We start from the raw sequence: 23876 nt of genomic DNA on the forward strand, positions 1-23876 counted from the left end.
AAGACGTCCCCATATGTTCAAGAGGGCAAGGAAGTGGTGGAGGAGAGCCCCCTGAGGCTTTGGGGCACCAGAGGGAGAGAAGAGGAGACCAAGCACGGGCAGTGGCCATGCAGCAGGGAGTGGATGTGATGGGTGGGGCCCCTTTGTCCTCATGGGTGTGGGTGAGTGTGAGGGAAGGGAGGAAATGAAGATGAGGAGGAGGCTGTGGCCAGAGCAGGAGGTGGGGATCAGCCAGGTACAGCCTGTGGGGAAGGTCCAAGGTGGGGCAGGCTGGGAGCAGGTGGGCACTGGGGGACACACTGTCTCTGTGTCTTGACGAAATGGCTGATCCCTCTCAGAATCCTTCTCTGGTTACCCCTCTCCCCCCCTCCCACCACGTGCACTGGGGCTCCTTTGAATACACATGGTGCCCAGGCTGTTACCATCCCAGCCCTGATCTCCCTGTTGACTCAGCTGCCGCCTCCTCTAGCCTGTGACCCATGTTGGGGCAGGGACAGGGGTGTCATTGCTGTCCCAGTGCCTCACACAGTAGGTGCTCTGAACCTTTGGGGTATGGCCCTACTGAGCAAATTTCTCCTCTCTCCAGCTTTGACCTGCCTGTGGAACAAATAAATCACTCTTAGGAGCAGGTCGGCCAGGCAGGCCTTGGGTCCATGTCCCTCCCCCTGGGAGGGGGAGTGGGGCCATTCCTGTTTCCATTGAGTCCTGGGGATCAGCCTCCCACTGCCACTGCTCCACCCGCCATTCTGGCACACATCGCTCCTTTCCTTCTCCTCCCGGGCTTTGGGGATGCTGTTGGAATTGCCACTTTGCATAACCCCCCCCGCCTGCAGCTAACCTTGGTTTCCCCCAGCGCAGGGCAGGCCCTGCTTGGCGTGCGAAATGCCCTCTGCCCTCCCCGGAACACATGACTTTTGATTTTCCTTGAACACAGCACTTTGTGACTTTGGCGTAAACTTCAGACGCAGCCCCCTTTCCTGTCTTCACAACAAGGAAATAAGTTGAGTTTCAGAGAAACCAGCTGCTGAGAGCACACCAGGCCTTCCGGCCCTGGTACCTGCTTGGCTTGGGCCTTTGTGCGGCTGCCGGCGGGCCCAGGTGAGTGGCCGCCCTCCGGCCTTCTGCCCCTGTCCCGTCACCACAGCCACACCCCGGGGGACTTGGGGCAGCTGGTGGAGGGTGAAGATTCTGTCGGTATGGCCTACTTACCCTTTGCCTGGGCATGTGAGGGGGCGGTGAGCCGGGCCTCAGGCGGGGGGCTTGGGCTGCAGAGATAGCCAAGTTAGTTTCTTGGGTCCAATTTTCATCCAGAACCAGCTGTTTGTTGACGTTGGGGACCAGAGACCTGTAGCCCATTTGCCTCGATATCATCTGCACATCTCCAGGTAAGTCATCCTGGATGGAACAGCACCTGGCTGCCAGTTCCATGGGTAGCCTGGGTCTGGTGGAGGGAGACGGAGTTAGGAGGCCACTGGGAAGGACCAGGAGGGGCTGTAGGATTGGGATGGGTGGTGTCCAGGTGGAAGAGGAAGCAGACACCCCTTGCGGCCACCCTGAGGGAAGCAGATTCCCTGCCAGAGTGTCGGCTGGGTGGTCGTGTCCGGGGGACACAGCGATGTCTGCTCAGTCCCTCGCTTCCTGCTGGGCCCCGTCAGGGTGACACCCTTGGCTCCAGGAAGCAGAGAATCTTCCAGAGAGAGCAAATGTGCTCTGCCCCCTGCCCCCACCAGCCCCATAAATATGAGGGTGGCTCAACAGGGCTGTGAACTTGAACAACCAAGTGCAGATGATTCCTATTGGGGGCCCAGGAGGCTTGAGCCACTTATAAGGGAGCTCAGGTTCAAGGGGGACCCAGAGAGGTGAAGGAGAAAACAGTCTGCATCCTGCCCAACTGCTGTGTGTCCTTGGCAGGTTGCTTGGAGTCTCTGAGCCTCAGTTTGTGCATCTGTTAAATACAGAGGCAAATATCGGCACCTTGCAGGTGCCTGGCTCTTGACTCTCGGGTAAGAGGTTGGGAAAAATGTCCCAGGCAGGAAAGAGTCTCAGCAGGAAGGAACGGGGTTCCCGTGGTGAACAACTCAAGATGCGCATCATTACTTCTGTCTCAGCCCGGGTAGTGAGCGCACAGTGGGTGCTTAGTAAAGCTTTGCTGAGAGCTTAGGGCCAGGGACTCCTGGCACGAAAAATCTTTGGGTGCCACCTCAGAAGGCTCTTCTCGGCGCGGTGCTTCCTTTACCTTTTTGTGCCTGTCCTCCTGCCTCCCACATGGCAGCCCCGGCAGGGACACGGGCCTGGCAGGGACACAGCCTGGACGGTGGTAAGCGTACACTGTGGAGCCAGGTGGCCTCGATTCGAGTCCTGGCTCAGCTACCTGCTGTGTGTGCTGTGGGACCTTAGGCAGGTCACTACCTCTGTGTGTGTCAGGTCCCGGGTCCATAAATCCTTCACTCACGGGGTGTGAACAAATAGACTTGACCCTTGAGCAACACAGGGCTTAGGGGTGCTGAAACCCCACGCAGTTGAAAACCTGCATATAACTTTTGACTCCCCCCAAACGTAACTGCTAAGAGCCTAGTGTTGACCGGAAACCTTCTGATAACATAGAGAGTCTAATACATACTTTGTAGGTTATATGTGTTATGTCCTGTATTCTTACAATAAAGTAATCTAGATGAAATAAAATAGTATGAAGAAAATCCTAAGAGAAAGACATTTATTGTACTGTTAAAAATCCGCGTGTAACTGGACCTGAACAGTTCAAACCCGTGTTGTTCTGGGGTCATCTGCAGATCTAGATGCCCAGCACATAGTAGGTGCTATCTGAGCACGTGGCTGTAATTCTAACTGTCACTACTAGCCCTGGGAGGTCAGGCTCTGGACTTCGTTGCTTCTGGAGACTCTCCTGGGGGCTGCAGCAGCCAGACCTCTCCGTGTCGACCCCTCCCTGCACATCCGCCCACCCAAAGCATAGGCTGTGGTTCTCAACTGGAGCCAATTTTGGCACCCCCTATACCTCCCCCGCCAGGGACATTTGATAATGTCTGGAGACATTTTTGGTCATGACTCAGGGGGTCTTGTTGGCATCTAGTAGATATAGGCCAGAAATGATGCTAAACACCCCACAATGCACAGGACAACACCCTGCTGTCCCCCCGACTCATCATCCCACCTTTCCCACCCCCTAAGCCTCTCCTCATCTCCCTTTTACAGTCACAGAGCCTGACACCCAGGCTTCCAAAGGGAAGCTCCTTGTTGAGCTCACACGGTCCTTAAACCAAGGCAGCAGGGGTTGAGGTGGGGGGACTGCTCTCACAGCATTGCCCAGTGGATCAGCGGACACTTAGCAAGTCTGCTGGGTGCAAGGACCTATCCCAACCCCACAACAGCCCAGCACTCTGGGCCGTGATGGTCAAAGGAAGCTCAGAGTGCAGGGACACCTGCCAGCCTAGGGTTCGAGCCCCAAGGGATCCAGCTCAGAACAAGGGATTCCGTCCCCTAAAGGACATTCATTCTCCAGAGTGGTGAGAGCAGGCTGCTGGGTCAGACACCTGCGTTCAAATACTGACTGCCACATGATTTTGAACATGACATTAACCTCCCTGAGCTTCAGTTGCTTTAGCTGAGGAATGGGGCTAACAGTTCCCATTTAACGGGAGTTGAGGCAAGGTTTAGATTAAGTGGATGATGCTCATAGTAAAGTCCCCGGCACAGAAGCTGCTGTTGTTGTTACCTGTTTCACACGTACTTATTGGGAGGAAGCAGGAGCTCCAGTAGAAAACAAGGCAGCTGTAGGCTCTGCCTCGGGGAGCTCAGCCTGGTCACAGACAGAGGAGTCAACAGACAGTGGTCATACACGGCCATCAGGGCTGTGATGTGGGGAGGACGGGCCCTGGGACAAGAGAGGAGGTGCCTGACTTAGCTTGGGGAAGGAGGGGTGGAAATCATGGAACACTTCTAGGAGGAGGGGACAACAGAGAGGACTGAAGCATATGGCCAGAAGAAGGCCAGAAGTAGAGTTACACCTACTATGTGCCTTGCTGGTCAGGGTTGGGGAACGAGACAAAATCTCCACTCTTACGGTGCTTACATTCTAGCAGGGGACAAAGGTCCTATGTCAACAAGTTGGTGGATAAATCACATTTTTGGTGGTGAAGATTCATAAAGCTGGGTCAGGGATATCTCTATCCTGAAGAAGGGGAGGTGATTTTAGAGAGGGAGGTCAGAGAAGAACTCTTGGAGGAGGAGGTGATATTTAAGCGGAGACTCGATTAAAGTGAGGGGTTTTGAGGGAAGAGGGTCCAGGCAGAGGGAACAGACAGGGCAAAGGCCCTGAGGTTGGACCAAACCTGATTTGATCAAGTGACCTGAACAAGTGACATAAGGAGGCCCATGGGGCTGGTGGGGCGTGAATGATGACAAAGAAGGGATTGGGCAGATTGCATAAGGACTTGGGGGCTACTGTGAGGACTTGGGCTTTACCCCTGTGTGAGGTGGGAGTCCTGGAGGGCTGAGAGCAGCGAAGGACATGATAACACAATGGCAGGCCAGGTGCTGTGCTTGGTGCTTGGTGAGTCTTATCCCATGGAATCCCCGGAATCTCCCGGTGCCAGGCACTGTTGCTTGCACCGTTTTCTAGGTGGGGTCTGCTGAGCTTAACTCACTGCCCAGGACCATACCACTACTGCACACTAGATCCCTGATTCTGTGGTTGAAATGTGATCCCCTGGTGTCAGGAAAAAGATATGAAGGAGCCAATCGCCACCCATGGCCCAATGCCAACTCTGTCACCGTGACTTAGAATGTAACCAAGGTGGCATTTTATTGGCTGAAATTGCTTGTGCTGCTCTATTGGTGGGCAGAGGGGGGCCCACCATGATTGTGGACTAGAGAGGAGGAAGTGTGGCTTTAGGGGGGATTTTGGGTCTCAGGCAGGAGATTGGGGATCAGTGAGAGGAAGGATGGGCAGAGAGGGCTGGGCCCCCATTCCAGCAGTGCCTTTGGTGGGGTCATTGGCTGAGGGCAGCTCATGGAGCCTCCAGGCCTGGCTGGTGCAAATCCCACCCCCTCCCACCGAGTCCAGTTGGATGGGCTCATTCCCTCTGCAGTCTGACTGCCTCAGTCTCCCCTCTGGGCTCTCACAATGGACATCTAATTGGGGCTTTTGATGCTCAGAGTATGTTCTGTGGAATAGTAGACCCTCAAGGCTCTGCTACATAAGAGTGGGGATAAAACAAAGCTAAAACAGTCCTTCCATGCAGGTCTTCTCAGAGCTTTTATTTTTACATTTTTTAAAAAAAGATTTTTATTTATTTGAGAGAGAGAGAGAGAGAGGGAGAGAGCACAAGTGGGGGCGGAAGGGGCAGAGGGAGAGGGAGAAGCAGACTTCCCAATGAGCAGGGAGCCTGACAAAGCTGATCCCAGGGCCCTGAGATTGACCTGAGCTGAAGGCAGACGCTTAACTGACTGAGCCACCCAGGCGCCCTGAGCCTTTATTTATTTATTTATTTTAAGATTTTATTTATTTATTTTAGAGGGGGGCATGGAGGGTGAGGGGTAGAGGGAGGGGGAGAGAAAAAAATCTCCAGCAGACTCCATGTTGAGCACAGAGCCCCAACGCAGGGCTCAATCTCACAACCCTGAGATCATGACCTGAGCAGGAACCAAGAGTGGGACACCCAGGTGCCTCTCAGAGCCTTTAATATGCTAATATGCTTTCCATGGCTTTTGAAAATGTGTTTGACCACCTGAGCCTTTTTTCCTTTGAAGTATGTTTGGAGTATCAAGTCTCTCTGGAATAGATATAACTGAACCCTACCTTTACTCAAGGAGGATGCTTGAATGGTGGAATTTCAGGTAGATCCTTCTGACCAAGAACCACAGGTTTCTTCCTTCTCTTCCCAGGGCCTGGGCTGTGAAAACAAGCCTGGTGTCCCCTCATCTCTCAGTGGAGCTGTGAACTCGGAGAAGGCCAAATTAGGATCTCTGAACTCAAAGCTCATGGGGAGGCTGGATGGGGTCAGTCCAGGCAGGAATGGAGTAGGAGAGTCTCATGGTGGGCTTGTCTCCTCGGAAAGCCATGGAGTCTGTAGGGACATGACTCAGGATAGAAACATGTGATCTTCCCAACCACATCTAGTCCCATCAGGAGGCTGCACACTGGCCCAGCTCCTCTGAAAGCAAAGGGTCCATGCTGGCCTGGCCCGCAGCAGTGCTGCATGGACAAATGTTCCAGCCTCTTGTCCCCCTGGCTCTTCATCTTCTGCCTCCTCTTGTCTACTTCCTCTGGCCTCCTCAGCATCTCTGGGAACTGGAAAATTGGTCACTCCGGCTCTCATCCCCCTGTCTTACTAGTGAGGACAGCCTAGAAGGGCACAGGAAGGCAAAAGCAGACATGGGGCTGGCTAAGCCCAGGACCCACCTGCCGGGCAGTGTCGTGTTATTATTACCGTTGTTGTTACTGGCAGTGAGACAGGGTGGTTGTGATAAAGCTCAGAATGCATGGGAAAGGCTCCTGCCTCTCGGATGCTTTGGCCTTTGATCTGAGATGGCCAATCATGGCTTATGGCCCTGGACTGGGCCCCAAGGGCCAGTTTCTCCCCAGCCCCCCTTCTGCACTAACCCCGTCTCTGGCTACCCAGGTTGCACCTGTGGCCACTGTGGGGAGGAGCTTCTCAAACTGTGTTGTCGACAATTTCCTGCCACAGCTTCCTGCCCCAGAGACCAGCTTCACTACCCCCACCCCTCCCCACAGCCCCTGGACAAGCCCCCATCTTGCTGCCTGGTCCTGTGTCCTGTGTATAGGGAGCAGTTATACAAGTCTGTGAGGCAGGGATGGCTGGATTTGGGAAGATGGAGAAGAGTAGGGAGGGTGTACTCAGTAGAGGGCACTGCATGGATAAAAGTATGGAAGTGCACTTGAAAGAAGGCGAATAGCACAGCCCAGCTGGAGCAGAGGGAAAGTTGAAGAGTTTAGTTAGATTCAATGAAGTGGGCAGAGGGAGCCACAGTAAGTTCTTGAGCAAGGGAGGCCTTGGGGAAAAATTGCCGAGAAGCAACTTGCAGACCCTGGAGCTCAGCTCATGGGAAACAAACTGTGGGGTTTAGCCAACCACAAACACCATGCGAGTTAGATCTGGATCTTAGGTTTTATTAATAGACACAGCAGGTGGAGATCAAAGGAGGTGATACCACACAATCAGACCTCAGGAGAGAGATCTGGACTAGACAGGTGGGCATGGTGGCACGTTTATAGCCATAGACGGAACATCCCAAGTAAGGGGACCAGGGCTGGGGAAGGAGACAGAGCAGGAACCGTCAGAGAGGGAGGAGACACGTCAGGGAAGGACTGGGGAGAGCCAAGAGGCTCAAGCAGGAGGGAGGGGTCACCAATGTCCATCACTCAGGGGATCCAGTGTTGAGGAGGGCATTAGGTGCTTGCCTCGTGGTGATATCAGTGCTTCCTCTCTAGCCTGGAGAGCATCCTGGTGGGGGTGGGGAGCAGACTGTGAGGCTGGTGAGGGGGTGGGAGTCAAGAAAGTAGAGCAGGAGCATAGACAGCATTTTCTTTCCTATGTCAGTTATTTTTAGTGTCTGGTTTGTTTATACTTTCCAGTTCCTTTCGTTAAAAAATGATGGTATAATTTACATACAGGAAAATTCACCCATTTTAGTGAAAACTTCTGTGAGATTTGACACATGCATACAGCTGAGAAACTACCATCTCCATCAAAATATTGACTATTCTCCCCAATCCCCTCATGTCCCTTCTAGTCAATCCTTTCCCTTGGCCCCCAGCCTTTGGCAACCACTGATGCATTGTTTTCCACTGATACGGTTTTGAATGGAATTATAGTTTGTGGCCTTTTGAGTTTGGCTTCTTTCACTCAGCGTGATGCCTTTGAGATTCACCCATGTGTTGTGGGTATTAGCATTTCCTTCCATTTTATTGCTGAGTGGTATCCCATGGTAGGGATGTACCACAGTTTATCTATTCATCTGCGGAGACAGATTTGTTTCCAAAATTTGACAGTTGTGAACAGAGCGGCTATAAACATTTCCGGTTTGGTTTTTCTGTGAATGCAAGTTTCCATTTCTCTAGGGTAAATACCTAGGAACATTTTTGACTCTTCAACACTCTGATGGAATGGTGACCTGCATCTCCAGGTGGAGACACAAATGTAGTCCCTGATTAATCACTTGCCTGTAACTGTTAGGACATCCAGGAATCCCCTTAAGCCTGGCCTTCCCAACCCCAATGTCAGGAGCAATCGGGTTAGAATGCAGATTCTTGCTCCTCCTCTGGCTACCCCAACCCAGACCTCACCTGATTCCCATTCCAGTATCTTCCTCTCAGTCCCTGTGCCCATCCTAGCCTGTCCCTGGACACCCAGAGGGAAATGCAGCCTTTCTCAAGCCACAAAAGCCTTCTTTGAACGCCCTGCTTACATTTGCTTAACTAAGAAAGGCACCCAAGGATCTTCCCCTGAACACAACCTATGCCTGGGTGGTCTTGCTAGGCCCACCTTAGAGAAATGTCTGGAAGTTGTTATGGGGAGATAAGTTTTTTCAATATTATATAAAAACTTATAAATATACAGCAAAATGGGAAGAATTAGTTGTATACCCGTTAACCACCCTGTAGATTCTACAATTAATATTGTTATATTCACTTTGTCACAAGCAGTTGATCCTAATATTAGCAGATTCTGTATTTAGCCTACTTGCTAATATTTACTTGTAACCCCCAAATACTTGAGGCCCTTTCACAGTCATTCAGGAACACATGCAGAGAAGCAAGAAATTTGAGTCAACTGATGTGCACATTCCCACTGAGGTCAAATAAGGGGACACTCCTCTGCCTTTTCTCACACTGTAAACAAGTGTCCTCTATTTGGTGCCACATTTTTGTGCTTTTGGTTGGTGATTTCACTGTTCAAATGGCAGTGTAGTGCTGATGTGCTTTCTTGTGTTCCTAAGTGCAAGAAGGCTGTGATGTGTCTTCTAGGAAAAGTATGTGTCAGACAATCTTAGAGTTGTAGTGCTGTTGGCTGAGCAGTCAGTGTCAATGAATCAATATATATCAAATTGTGTCTTTAAGCAGAAACAGGGTTATATACTGATCAGGTGATGAAAATGCTGTGACCAGAGACGTGAGGAACCTAACCTTGGATTTCCTCTAGGAGCAATCATTTAGTATCTGCTAATTCAGTGTTTGCAATAACTTTACAGAACTACTCTGAACAGTAAGACTTGACTGTATCTGTCTACCTATCTGTCCACCCAACAGTTGATGTTATTTTTTGGATGCTTTTCAAAGTAAAATACAATCATCAGTATCTACCAGACCTAAATATTTCTGCATATAGATTGTTAACTAGCATTCAATATTTTATGGTTCTTCTTCTTTTTTTTAACCAAAGGGTCCAAATACACTGAAATGAACAAATTTTAGTACATTCTTTGAGAAATTCAGACACCTGTATAATCCAATGCTTATCAAGATATCTGTCATTATGGGGCGCCTGGGTGGCTCAGTTGGTTAAGTGGCTGCCTTCAGCTCGGGTCATGATCCTGCGGTCCTGGGATCGAGCCCCATGTCTGGCTCCCTGCTCAGAGGAGAGCCTGCTTCTCCCTCTCCCTCTGCCTGCTACTCTGCCTACTTGTGCTCTCTTTCTATATCTCTGTCAAATAAATAAATAAAATCTATTAAAAAAAAGATATCTGTCATTATACTATAACCCCAGAAAGTTAAAAACAGATAATTTTAGGTTATCTGCCTTACTAGATGTTTATCTAAATATCTTTAATTCCTTCTCCTCTCCACATTGGATCATACTTTTCTTTCTTTAAAAAAAAATATTTTATTTATTTATTTGACAGACAGTTTGATAGCGAGAGCAGGAACACAAGCAGGGGGAGCGGGAGAGGGAGAAGCAGGTTTCCCCTGAGCAAGGAGGCAGACGCTTAAAGACTGAGCCACCCAGGCGCTCCGGATCATAATTTTCAATTGCACATCTCATTTTATTTAGTGGCGATATTAAAGTTCACATTGGAATTAAACCCTAATGTATTTAACCAATCTCTTACTGATGGATATTCAGAGTAGTTTATGCTTTCTAGAAATTTGTCCATGAAGGCAGAGGGGGCAGGGCAAAGGGGAATTTCTAAGGCCGAGGGGACTCCATGGGAAGGTTAATAGAGTAAGGTTCTTTTGAAGAACAAAGCTTGTTCCAGCTTCAGAGCCTTTGTTGTTGCTGTTCCCTCTGCGTGATGTGCTCCCTTCCCTGATTTTTGAAAAGCTGGCTCCTCCTCATTCTTCAGATCTCAGTTCAAATGCTACCTCCTCAGAGAAGGTGACAGTGGCCTCTTCTCTCTCTTAGTATCACTCTATTTATTTCCTTTATGACACGGACCTCAGTCTGTAATTATTTCTTGTTTAATATGTCCCCCAGACTGTTGTCTTCAGGAGGGCAGGACCATGTCTGTCTTATTCACTCTTATCTCCAGCACCAGCCTGAAACACAATAATTCAACACGTGTTTGGGAAATGAATGAATGGTTCCAGGTGCTGGTGTGTGGGGGCCAGTGGGGGTGTCTGGGCGCTTCGCACAAAGTCTCTGAAAAGTCAGGGGAGGGCTGGGGACTCTCCGATCTGAGCCCAGCAGGCTGGAACTCCTCTCCAAGGTGATTCTGGCATAAAGCAGGCTCTGCACGATTGGCCCGGATGCCCCTCAATGCGGCCTCTCTCCCACTATCTCTGGGCCCAACGGACGTTGTTTAAGAAGGCAAGCCGAGACCCTGACGTGCTCTCCATCTCACTCTGAACGCGCAGGGTCTGGCGAGGCACAGGGGCGGCGGCGGCGATGCCGGACCCCGCGGCGCACCTGCCCTTCTTCTACGGCAGCATCTCGCGCGCCGAGGCCGAGGAGCACCTGAAGCTGGCGGGCATGGCCGACGGGCTCTTCCTGCTGCGCCAGTGCCTGCGCTCGCTGGGCGGATACGTGCTCTCGCTCGTGCACGATGTGCGCTTCCACCACTTCCCCATCGAGCGCCAGCTCAACGGCACTTACGCCATCGCCGGCGGTAAGGCGCACTGCGGCCCCGCCGAGCTCTGCGAGTTCTACTCGCGCGACCCGGACGGGCTGCCCTGCAACCTGCGCAAGCCATGCAACCGGCCGTCGGGACTCGAGCCGCAGCCGGGGGTGTTCGACTGCCTGCGCGACGCCATGGTGCGCGACTACGTGCGCCAGACCTGGAAGCTGGAGGTGCGAGCGCGGAGGCCTCGGGGCCGGGGCCGGGGCCTGCGGCGGGGCCTGGGGAGAGCTGGCCTCCCCGAGCCTGGAGAGCCTTGGTGCGCGGGCAGGGGAGAACGGTCGTCTTCGCCAGCCTGTACTTTGCTGTGCCACGCCAGATTTGGAAGCTGGAGGGGTGGGTGGGGCGGGACCTAGGAGGAGGCTTCGGAGGGAGGGGCCTGAGCGATGCCTTGGTGCACGTCTATGCTGGACCGGCCTGTGGAGGTCGCGCTGGGCGGGGGCTGGGGGCCGGGCCTGAGAGGATGCTGGGGTGGTGGGTGGTGGTCTTCGACAGCCTGCAATACACGACCACCAGTGTCAGATCGTCAAGCTGGAGATGAGCTTGGGGCCGCCTGTAAGGAGGGGCCTGGGGCGTGGCGCTGGATGGGTGGAGGATTGGAGAGGGATCATGGAGATGGGAGGGGGGGAGGCTGTCCTCAGCTGCCTGAAGGACTCACCCTAGGTGCGCCTAGGGTGAAGGGTTTCACGGGGACGGTGGCAATTAGGAAGGTCCGGGAGATGAAAGAGGCTTCCTCTGGCTGCGCACTTGGCCCCTTGGTGACACTTGGTGACAGTTACAAGTCTCCTCGATCCTCCCTTCTTTAGGGCGAGGCCCTGGAGCAGGCCATCATCAGCCAGGCTCCCCAGGTGGAGAAGCTCATTGCCACAACAGCTCACGAGCGGATGCCCTGGTACCACAGCAGCCTGACGCGCGAGGAGGCAGAGCGCAAACTCTATTCGGGCTCGCAGACCGACGGCAAGTTCCTGTATGTGGGGCTTGAGGCTTGGGGCTTTGGGGTGGTGAGGCTGGGGCTTGTTGGCCGGAATCCTGGAGGCTGGGGCAGACCTCAGCGTGCAGGTGGGCCATGAGGGGGTGCACCTGTGCTAACATGTGCAAGGCGGTAGTGTGTTTCTGAGTGTGTGAAGGGACATTATATGGGAAGGGATCTGCAGTGGTTAGGACTCCAGAGCTGGGCTGCCTGGGTGGGAATCCAGGCTCTGCTACCTACCAGCAGCTGTCCCCATCCTACTGCAGCTTTGACCTCTTTTATGTCTTAAGCTTCCATGGAAGATTCCATGCCCCAAGGAAAATTGTGCAAACTTTCTGTAGAGTTTATGACAGTTAACTGGTCTACTGAGGTAAGAGAGGAGTCAGGAGAGCCAGGGCCAAGGGCTTTGACTAGCTGTGGGTGCCTTGGATGTCAAGCTTGAAGTCACAGAGACAGGTAGGGCCAGCAAGAGCCACAGGAGGCTGAGGCTGAGGGAGCTAGGATCGGGTACAGTGTAGAGACTGAGCTGACACTGAGGTTCAGAGGCAGTTGGAGCAGTGACATTATTAGGGACAGTGACTCACGCTGGCCAATGTCAAGAGACCAGAAGCAGCTACTTTGAGCCAGACTATTGGAAAATTAGGCAAGGCATGCTTTGGACAGAGGCTGTTGTAGATTCTTCTTGTGGTTCCTGTAGTCAAGAATTGCTTTCTCAGTATGGAGATAGTTAGGGGGCTAAAGGTCAAAGCTGTAGGCATAGAACCTCGCATGGGGCAGGGGGGAGGGAAATACCCCTGGTGGATCCTGATGCTTGTCACAAGCCAGAACGGGTCCAGTTCTGAGATAAGGGTGTAGGGTGTGATAGAAAGATGCATGCCACTCAGGCCTGGAATTAAGACCAGGGCCATGCTTGTTCTTGACCACAGTTCAGAGCTGCTGAAGAATGGTTGGAATTTTACCACATGCTGTTTGCTATCACAGCTTTCTGCGTAATTGCAGGATTTCTGGTACTGGTTGATTCAACTTGAAAAGAAACCTGACCCCTGCAAAGGGCCTTTAACAGGATATTGTTAAGTGTTTCCTAACTTCTTCTGGATCACAGACTCCTTTGGGAATCTTTCTGAAGCTGAACCCCTTTTTCTCTCTCTTTTTTTAAAAAGATCTTATTTATTTGTCAGAGAAAGAGAGAGAGAGAGCACAAGCAGGTGGAGTGGCAGGCAGAGGGAGAAGCAGACTCCCACTGATCAGGGAGCCCGATGTGGGACTCGATCCCAGGACCCTGGGATCATGACCTGAGCCAAAGGCAGATGCTTAACTGACTGAGCCACCCAGACATCCCTGAACTCCTTTCTCAACCCAAAACATGTTTATCCCAGAGATTTTGCATACAGCTATAGGAGATCCTAGTTGAACCTGATCCTCATCCTTGGAGCCCTTTTCAGGTTAAGAACCTCTGATGTCGTTCAGTTGTCTCTTTTTACATATGAGGAGACTGAGACAGAGGATCAGTGACTTGCTCGGGGTGGCACAGATGATCATGTGACAGAGCTGGCTGTCGGTCCTATTAGCAATTAACTGAGTGAGAAATGGATTTGAATCCTGGCTCTACTGCTAACCAACTGTGCAGGAGATGTAATCATATGCCTCAGTTTCTTCATCTGCAAAATGGGCACACTAATAGTACTTACCTTGTGGGGGATGCTGTAAAGATTAAGTGACAACTGTGTGAAGAATTTAGAACAATGGTAGCTCTTATTTTTGTCACTATTATCAGGTTCCCTATATTCGGAAGTAGAGATCCACATTGATTGCCTAGCTGGTACTTCTAGCTTAAGTCCAAGTTTGAACAGCAAGGACAAAGAACTGCTACCACCTACTGGTATTTTGGTAAATAAATACCACCTAGTTTGGTAAATAAAGTAGAATTTGCGGCATGGAAATATATATGGTGACCACACCCATGTCTTTGCCTATGTGGTTATTATGGGGGAATTGGTAGCTCTTCTTTCATGAACTCACATATCTCTTTCCAAAGAGAGTTTGCCAGTAAGCACTGGCTGTTGAGTTTCTGCTCTCCGTTCAGAACTTCAGGGTTTGAAGTTTGAGTAATTAGAGACTATAACCTCCAGGCTAGCCCACCAGTCTAGTTATTGAAGTGCTTTCCTTTCTGTTTTACATGAAGAACAACAAAGGTAAGCACAACTCCATGGCTAGCTCCCGGGGCACCTTTGCACAAATCAGAACAAGTCTCCTTGTGGACCCTGCCATTCTCCTCTCATTCCCCTTCCCCACCCCACCCCACCAGCCTGTTACCAAGAAGTCTGGACATTGAGTGGGGCCTGACCTTGAGGCCCCTAGTCCCTGCCACTTCTCTATGAGACTATCAGGAGCAGAGCCCATGGGTGTGTGTGTGTGCGTGTGCATGTGTGTGTGTGTGTGGAAAGTGGGGCCCAGCAGGGGGTCACCCCAGGAAAGGCCCAGGTGATTATAGGGGTGATATCCCCTCCTTCCCCCTGCCAGGTTGAGGCCCCGGAAGGAGCAGGGCACTTATGCACTGTCCCTGATCTATGGGAAATCTGTGTACCACTACCTCATCAGCCAGGACAAGGCGGGCAAATACTGTATCCCTGAGGGGACTAAGTTTGACACTCTCTGGCAGGTAAGCTTGCCCAGCCACCTTGTGGTTGGGGGGTTGCTTAGGGGCCCGGGGAAGAGAGGAGCCCTGGCCCTGAGCCCACCTCCCTACAGCTGGTGGAGTACCTGAAGCTGAAGGCGGATGGGCTCATCTACTGCTTGAAGGACGCCTGCCCCAACACCAGTGCCAGTGCAGGTGAGGGGGGTTGTGGGGGGCGGGGGGTGAGTGGGAGGCCCCGTGCCCCACCCCTCACTGTCCCTTCTGCTCCCCCAGAGCCTGCTGCACCCACACTCCCAGTCCACCCATCCACATTGGCCCATGTGAGTTAGCGGGCACCCCAGGGTTGGGTCCTGAGGGGTGGAGCTGGGCAGGTGGGTGATGGGTCCTGTTCCCAAGGCGAGGCTGGGGTGGAGAGTGGGTCACCCCCAGCACTGCTCAGAGGATGCGAGTCTCAGGGGCTGGGTGCCCCCAGCTCAGGGTCCTGCTGACCCTTGCTGACCTCATGACCTTTAGGTTCCCAGACGGATTGACACCAGCTCAGATGGGTACACCCCTGAGCCAGGTGAGCTGGAGGTGTGTGTGTGGGGTTCATGCCAGGCTGCGGTCAAGGTCCCTGGCTGGGCTCTGGGCTGGGGCAGGGGAGGGATATGGGCCAGGCCTGACTTGGTTTGCCCTGTGCATACACTGTGCCTATAGACGTCCGCGTGGGTGCGTGTCCATCACGCCTGCCTGTATGCACGTACATTACGTATGTTGGACAATACGTGGGGGGCACGCGGACATGCCGGGGAGTACCACCTGGGCCACAGACACACATCTGTCCAGCACCTACCATGTGCCAGTCATGCTTCACGCTCACGCGTGTCTGCACTTCTGGAATGTTTCTGATATGCCAGATGATGTGGTCATGGCAATTATTCTCATTTTACAGATAAGAAAGGAAGGCAAGTAACTTAATGAGGTCCTGCAGTTCGGCAGTAATGGAGCCGAGATTTGAGCCTGGGCAGGTGGGCTTTAGAGCCCATGTTCCTGAAATGCCTTGCTGCGGATGCTAATGTGTTTGACGTGTAGATGCAAGCCTGTCCATGTGTGTGCGCAGAGAGCATACATGGTTGCATGTGGACACAGAGCCCCATCCCGGAGCCCTGGTAAACATGGCTATGTGGCGCACCCACAGACCCGGGCAGGTCAGACATGCCAGTGGGCACACACGCACAGATGTGTGTTCTCTAGCTGGCACACTAACAGTTACTCATGTAGACGTGCCTTTGGGCCTCATCATGCACAGAGATGTGGGTGAAAGTACCCGTGCGTGCATATGTGTGAGCACACAGGGGCACATGTGGTTACATGTGCACATAGACCCACACGCCTTTAGAGTCCACTTGGACGTGGCTTCCCAGCTCACCCACAGATGGGACCAGGGGCACACACGAGTGCGCGTGTGCACATGAACACACGCATGTACCCATGTGCCTGGGCATGCTCTGGGTGGTGCACCGCTGTCTGGGGCATGTGCCGTGTGGCTGTCAGGGTTGCCATGCCCTCCTTGTCCCCCCATCCCACTCCTTCATCCTGACTTGGGAGTGCATGCTTGTGTGTGTGTGTGCCCAGCACGCCTAGTGTCCTCAGAGAAAGCACCGTCAATGCCCATGGACACGAGTGTGTATGAGAGCCCCTACAGTGACCCTGAGGAGCTCAAGGACAAGAAGCTCTTCCTGAAGCGGGAGAACCTCCTCATGGCTGACATCGAACTTGGCTGTGGCAACTTTGGCTCAGTACGCCAGGGTGTCTACCGCATGCGCAAGTATGGCCGCCCCTGCCGTGGTTTGGGGAAGCACTGTGGGGGGCGGGGCAGAGGACGGGAGTGGCCTCCCCAGGCCTTGGGGGCTGGAGCCAGGATGCAACGTCAGTTTTCCTGGGAGACAGACCCTGGGCCAGGAGACTGCATGCTAGGGGAGTACTGGGAGGGCTCAGGGATAGCACCTGAGAGTGTGGGAGAGGCAGGCCGGGGACAGGGAGAGGTGGGCCGAGCTGCAGTTGCAACAGAGGCCTCGCCCATCGCGGGGCAGCTGCAGAGAGGCCCCCCTTGTACGCTTGAGCTGAGCGCTCCCCGGCTACAGGCAGCCCCTGGGGAGGGTGTAATGTTGAGGTGTTTTGTTCAGTGAGAGGTAGTTCTCAGTGAGGAGCTTGGCTGTGAGCTGCCCCTGGCAGCTGAGGAAGTGTGTGCCTGGGCCCTGAAGGGAGAACCCAGTGGCAAACGTGTCTGGAGGGGAGAGAGGCCGGTCGGGTGGGCACGAGGGGCTGAGCAGGGCCCGGGCTGACTCAGGTGCACGCCACGGCAGGAAGCAGATCGACGTGGCCATCAAGGTGCTGAAGCACAGCACGGAGAAGACAGACAAGGATGAGATGATGCGCGAGGCACAGATCATGCACCAGCTGGACAACCCCTACATCGTGCGGCTCATCGGCGTCTGCCAGGCCGAGGCCCTCATGCTCGTCATGGAGATGGCGGGCGGCGGGCCCCTGCACAAGTTCCTGCTCGGGAAGAAGTGAGCCCCGGGGCGGGCTGGGACGTGGGGCTTGGAGTCTCGCGGGCTCATCCGTCCATGAGCACACACTTGTTTTCACTGACTCCTGCCCCCCCCGCACACCCCGACGCCCACACTCACACCCACAAGGCAGAGCCGTTAACAGCAAGGTGTCCTCATGCCTCCAACTCTTACCCTCACAGACATGATCTTTTACACTCACCGAGGCGTGGGCCCATCACCTCCCGTCCCCACTGGTGCACATGTGTTTGTGGTGTAACCTGGCTCACACGGTCAGTTCTTCCACAGGTGTTTACTGTGCAATTTCTCTGTAATCGGGACTATTACCAGCCCTTGGGATTCATCAGTGAACAAAAGAGACAAAGATCTGTGTCCTGTGTTCTGGCTGGGGAAGAGAGGTTTTCAAGAATAATTATAATACAACAGAGAGCATGTTGGACAATAAGTCCTATAAGAAAGACGATTAGGAGTGTCAGGGTGGGAGATGAAAAGTGAGAAGCTGAGGCCTGTGTAAACGGAAGGAGGCAGCCAAGGGCAGCTGTGGGGAAGAGCGGTCCAGGCTGGGGGCACAGCCAGTACAAAGGTCCTGAAGTGTGCTTGTGCCAGGGGTTGCGGAGGAACTGTGAGGAAGGCCCTGTACCTGCAGCAGAGTACGTGAGGAGGAGACGGGGAGCTGATGTGGGTAGGGAGGTGCTGGGGCAGATCACACAGGGCCTTGTGGGCCATGGGGAGACCTTGGACTTTTACCCCAAGCGAGGTGGGAGCCCTGGGAGGCTCTGAGCAGAGGAGCGGCCAGACCTGACTTCTGTGTGGGGACAGGCCATGGGGGGTTAGGGCAGAGGTGACTGTTCTGGTCCAGGCTAACGATGATGAGGGCTGGGCCCTGGGGGCAGAAGCAGAGGTAGAGAGAGGTAGGAGGATTCTGAAGGGATTCTGAAGGCAGAGCTGCCAGGGTGTGCTGACAGATTGGAAGCTGGGTGTGAGACAGGAGCTGATGGAAAGCCTAGTGCTCTGGCCCAAGTAAATGAAAGGGTGTAGCTGCTGGAGAAGAAAGGGGACAGTGGGGAGGGCTGGTTGTGTGCGTGTGTGTGCGTGAACAAGCAGGAACTTAGCTTTGTCTTTTTTTTTATAGATTTTTTTTTTAAGATTTTATTTATTTGACAGAGACACAGCGAGAGAGGGAACACAAGCAGGGGGAGGGGCAAAGGGAGAAGCAGACTTCCCGCTGAGCAGGGAGCCCGATGCGGGGCTGGATCCCAGGACCCTGGGATCATGACCTGAGCTGAAGGCAGACGCTTAACGACTGAGCCACCCAGGCGCCCCTAGCTTTGTCTTTATTATTTTCGAGATGCCCATGAGACAGCTCCCCTAAGGGCATATAGAGGATGCAGGTCAATGTGTACATTTGGGAATCATAGTATGTGGGAGAAATGTAAAACCTTGAGACTAGATATGGACAGAGGTTTTTGCCTTTTTTTGTTCACCTCCCCACCATATCCCCAGCCCGTGCCTGGCACACAGCAGATGTCCAGCAAGTACCTGCTGAACACATGCTCAGCTGGGTCAGAGAAGTGGGCTTTGCCCCCTTGGGAACTTGGGCTGTCCCCTCCCAGCTGACCCTGCCTTCCCCTGTACCCCAGAGAGGAGATCCCCATCAGCAATGTGGCGGAGCTGCTGCACCAGGTGTCCATGGGGATGAAGTACCTGGAAGAGAAAAACTTTGTGCACCGTGACCTGGCGGCCCGCAATGTCTTGCTCGTCAACCGGCACTACGCCAAGATCAGTGACTTTGGTCTCTCCAAGGCACTGGGTGCCGACGACAGCTACTACACTGTGAGCTCCCGCCCCTTTGGCACCCAGGTGGATGAGGTTGGTGGGTGGAGGGTCCCTGAGCCCTGCCCTGGCAGCATCTCCCCATTCTCAGGCCCGCTCGGCAGGGAAGTGGCCGCTCAAGTGGTATGCGCCCGAGTGCTTCAACTTCCGCAAGTTCTCCAGCCGCAGTGACGTCTGGAGTTATGGGGTCACCATGTGGGAAGCCTTCTCCTATGGCCAGAAGCCCTACAAGGCAGGTGTGGGCAGAGGTGGGTAGGTGGGTGGGAAGGGGTGTGAGGGTGAGGTGGCTCCCGTTACTTACATTGCACTTGGCTCTGGCTTGAGCAGAAGATGAAGGGTCCCGAGGTCATAGCCTTCATCGAGCAGGGCAAGCGGATGGAGTGCCCGGCAGAGTGTCCGCCTGAAATGTATACACTCATGAGTGACTGCTGGATCTACAAGTGAGTGCCAGTGGGTGGGAAGCGTACCCAGCTGAACTGACACCTAGACCTGGGGCTGGAGGTCATGGTGCCCAATAGTCCAAAACTCATCCCACCCAAGACTCGCCCAGTTCACCGCCTTTCCAACCCTCGGTACCTTTACTTTCTGCACCTATACTCAGTGCCTCAACACCCTGACCCTAGAGTGCTCTGATGGACCAACACCACACCACCTCCTGTAGACACCTAGTGCTCCAGCATCTAAAACGTCTGTCCCCCACCAGCCAACACTCAACACATTCTCAAACAAGTCAGTGCTCTTTTACCCAAAATATGGTACCAGTGGTCAGGGCATGGGATAATACTCCAGTCTAATTCCTCAGTCCCCCACCATCCAACATTCAACACCTATTTACTTTCACAGGCAACCTCTACAGCACCCAAACACTCAATATATTCAAAACCTCCACCCCTGTCTGGTGTTCAAAGTCAACACTTGAACACCCCAACTCCTAAAATCATCAGTATTTCAACTTCCCATCAGAAGATAGGCAACATGCACCCAAAAAAGCTATTGTCTTACACTGAGCCATGCAATGCATGGATATTCTAACATTTGATACCTTTCCTATCCCAGCATCCATTATTCCACTGGCCAACACCTATGACATTGACACCCAAACACCTAAGCCACCTGATTAAATAGACACCCTATTTATGATAAATAATAAATGGTCAGTCCATCCAACATGTGTTAACCTGGCCCCCATTGGGACATACTCAGTACACCAACACCCCAATACTGAAAGAGGCTAGCATCTTTAATAGCCTAACTCCCCACTAGCTGAACCCACTGTCAGTGCTCCAATGTTCTGCTAGATGAGGGGCAGCATCCTTGCACCCATATAAGCCCGCAACTAGCACCCAATATACTGGCCCTTGGCACATGCGCAGTACTTCAGCATTCAATATCCCAGCTCCCCTTGGTTGATAGTTGTTACCCCGACACTCAATGAATTCAATTCCCTAAGTCTTCATCAGTTAACACTCAACAGATTGTTCCCCCAACATCCTGTATGTCGGCAGCTCTTCTATTACGTGGTACGGCAACACCTGAATTCTAGTCCTCTTATACTCAAGAAATCTCTCCATTACCCCAAACTCCACACCCTGACAACCCACTGATTTTCTGAGCCCCCTTTGTGTCTACTCTCCAGCCGAAGCTGGGTTGTGGGGATGTGGTCAGTGGCCTGGATCTACCTAACCTCCACAGGTGGGAGGACCGCCCAGACTTCCAGGCCGTGGAGCAGCGCATGCGGGCCTACTACTACAGCGTGGCAAGCAAGTCTGAAGGCCCCCCAGGGTGTGGAAAGGGGACTGAAGCTGCTTCTGTCTGAGCTCCAGCCAGCCTTGGGGCCTGCAAGCTGCGATGCCCCAGCTTCAGCCCCATCCTAGGACCTCCAGTTTGGCTGAAGTCAGCTTAGCTCCTCTTCCCAAACCAGCTGGGCTGTGGTAGGGCAGGCAGCTGAAGCCTCAGGCTCATACTGATCTAGTGTTCCCCACCTGGTCACCTGTCCTCTTTGGCTGGGGGAGGAGGGAAGGCCCTGGGAGGGTGGGATTGTATAACCTGCTCCTGGTCTGGTATCTACTGGGCAGCCCTGAGCTGAGGGTGCATTGCTTACAATAAGGACCCTCCTTCCTCTGGGCCCTGAAGGGGAAGACTCCGGGAACTCTCAAGTGGCAAGACCTCCATCATTGTAATAAACTCAGCTTCTCTCTTGTTTGAGTCCCTCATCTTTTCTGGGGTGAAGGGGGACCAGGAAAGGGGCTGGGTCATTGGAAGGGGTCAGTGAGAAGTGCCTGAAAACAGCTTTTCTTGGTGGGCCTGGATGTGGTCCCTAGGGCCTTGGGGTCTGGTCTTCCCACTTCTCTGCCCTGAGGACATTTTTGTACAAGTGAGGAGCTATGGCAGAGTCGGGAACTGAGGCAGGTGCGCCACTGGGCCTCCACTTCCCTGTCTTTGTGGATTGAGTGAGGTGGGTGCTTTCCATGCTGGTTGCTTGTTAGCATCACCTGGAGAGGTTTTTTTTTTAAGATTTATTTATTTATTTGACAGAGACACAGCGAGAGAGGGAACACAAGCAGGGGGAGTGGGAGAAGGAGAAGCAGGCTTCCTGCCGAGCAGGGAGCCTGATATGGAGCTTGATTCCAGGACCCTGGGATCATGACCTGAGCCGAAGGCAGACGCCCAACGACTGAGCCACCCAGGCATCCCATCACCTGGAGAGGTTTTAACAAACGCCAACCCATCCTCCCACCCCACGCCCCAACACTGATGTGTCTTAAAGTGTCTTCAGGTGATTCTATCACCCAGAACCCTAGTCAGCTGCCCCACCTTCCTCCCTAGACACAGACAGCCACAGATGGGATCTTCATTACCTGGTGTTCCAAGTGCCGGCTCAGTCCTACTGAGAAGTCCTATCCCCAACCTCTTGCTGCCTCAGTTTTCCCACGTGGAAAATTGGTGTATGTGCTGCCAAAGCGAGCACTCCCCACATGGAAAATTGGATGTTGGAGCATAGAACCCAACAGGTCGAGTGAAATAGAGCCAGGCTCCTGTGTTTCTTTTCTGAACTTGCTCCCCGTTCCTCAGCTGTGATTGGCCCCATCCCCAGTTCCCAGCCATTGTCTCATTCTCTAGAGCAACTGGCTCAAGGGCAGCCGTGAAACCCACTCCGAGCCAGGGAAAGGCAAAGAGATTTTCTGCAGCTTCTGGGAAGGCAAGTTTTCTTTCTTTTTGTTTGTGGAGGTTTAGAAATCCTGTGGCTGTTCTGTGGAACTATGGGGGAAGGACGGGGGCTTTATCTCTTGTGTGGAGTGGGAGCATGAGGCCCAGGTGGGTGACACTGGCGAGAAGACCCCAGAGCTAGGAACTTTACATTGGGATTATTAGGTACAGACCTTACTCTGATTTCACCATTTACTGTTGAGTTTTAACAATTTATGTGTAAGCCTCATATTAGCATATTCTTGGATGCACTTTGTACTCTATATGAAAATTAATTCAGAGAGCCCCCAGTTGTACCCTCAACTCCAGACACACCAAGACTCTTGGCTATGTGCATTCATTTGGAGAGTAAATTTATAATGGTTTGGAATTGTCTGAGGGTCTCCAAGTCCTGGGAGACCATCTCCTCCTGCATCTAGATTCAAAAGGGACAAACACTGATTGTAAAGATGAAACACATAAGCTCATATTACTTCCATTTTGTCATTCTGGGTGACCATTTGGAGATTTTGTGCTTAATATTTAAAACAGTGAAGTCTGAAAAAACATGACCTGTAAGACTTTTAGTTGGTAAATGTGCATATTAGTTCATATGCGAACTATATTACTGAATTTGAATAACACCATTAAGATGCAAGCATTGTTTTTATTTATTTATTATTTTTGCAAGCATTGTTTTTAAATTGTTTTAAAACTAACGAACAAATCAAGGAAAAAACATTACATCAATGGCAAGATTTTGTGGCTTCCTGAATTGTAGTGTTTGCAGATATTTCAGTTTTATTACAATTCGCTTGTTAGTGACTGGACAGTCATTTACATTATTACATAGAGTTTTCTATCAGAAGGGAAATACATTTTCACTGTCTGCATTTCTTTTATGGTCATCATTATTATTTGTTTTATGATTATCGCTGAAAATAATTTTATAGGAAGGAGGTATTAAAAATGATCCCCTCTTGTCAAATACACCGTGAACACCACATGTGTTGGCAATAAATGTTGAATGAACCAATGAAGGAAGGTGCTATTCCACATGGGTACCACCAGGTGGCGCTGTTCTCCAAGCCAAGGTCGCTCAGTTCCTCAAATCTGGTCCTAGCTCAGGCTGGTTAGTGAGGCAGAATTCTTAGAATGTTCTTTTTTCTTTTTTAAAAAGATTTTACTTATTTATTTGACAGAGAGAGAAGGAACACAAGCAGGGGAGTGGGAGAGAGAGAAGCAGGCTTCCCACTGAACAGGGAGCCCGATGCTGGGCTCGATCTCAGGACCCTGAGATCATGATCTGAGCCAAAGGCAGACGCTTAACGACTGAGCCACCCAGGCGACCCTAGAATGGTCTTTCAAATGCTGACCCCAAACTGGATCTCTACCCCTCTCTTCAAGGTCCCAAGACTACATAGAACTCACCTCTTTCTCCAAAAAGAGATTTCACTCCTCCTATATAATGCTGCAATGTGCTTATTCTGGAAATGTGTGTCACGGGGGAACACAGACCCAGAGTAACCGCTGCTGTGATGGTGGAAGCCCACAGGGCTCTGAGGGCAGAGGAGGCTCTTGACCTAGTTGAGAAGGGGTCAGTTTGGTG

The 23876-nt window shown here is 52.3% G+C and overlaps 1 protein-coding gene across 4 annotated transcripts; it reads left to right on the plus strand.

The window, feature by feature from the left end:
• Positions 1-1026: 1026 nt before the first annotated feature.
• Positions 1027-21265, plus strand: LOC116627569 (tyrosine-protein kinase ZAP-70). 4 transcript variants are annotated; one of them, XM_032397378.1, is made up of 14 exons: positions 1027-1098; positions 1312-1385; positions 10832-11264; positions 11898-12058; positions 14582-14720; positions 14810-14891; positions 14970-15016; positions 15210-15258; positions 16311-16503; positions 17042-17248; positions 18889-19081; positions 19173-19317; positions 19409-19521; positions 20774-21265. In XM_032397378.1, exons 3-13 carry the CDS (start codon positions 10863-10865, stop codon positions 19483-19485), a joined length of 1695 nt encoding a protein of 564 aa, XP_032253269.1. In that variant the 5' UTR covers positions 1027-1098; positions 1312-1385; positions 10832-10862; the 3' UTR covers positions 19486-19521; positions 20774-21265. The 4 variants fall into 4 exon arrangements, with proteins under 4 accessions (XP_032253269.1, XP_032253268.1, XP_032253271.1 ...); XM_032397377.1 differs by having other exon boundaries at positions 19173-19313; XM_032397380.1 differs by lacking the exons at positions 1027-1098; positions 1312-1385; positions 10832-11264 and adding an exon at positions 11548-11646 and having other exon boundaries at positions 19173-19313.
• The last annotated feature ends 2611 nt before the right edge of the window (positions 21266-23876 follow it).

Source organism: Phoca vitulina, unplaced genomic scaffold (assembly GCF_004348235.1).
Source record: "Phoca vitulina isolate PV1807 unplaced genomic scaffold, GSC_HSeal_1.0 scaffold98, whole genome shotgun sequence".
NCBI lineage: Eukaryota > Metazoa > Chordata > Mammalia > Carnivora > Phocidae > Phoca > Phoca vitulina.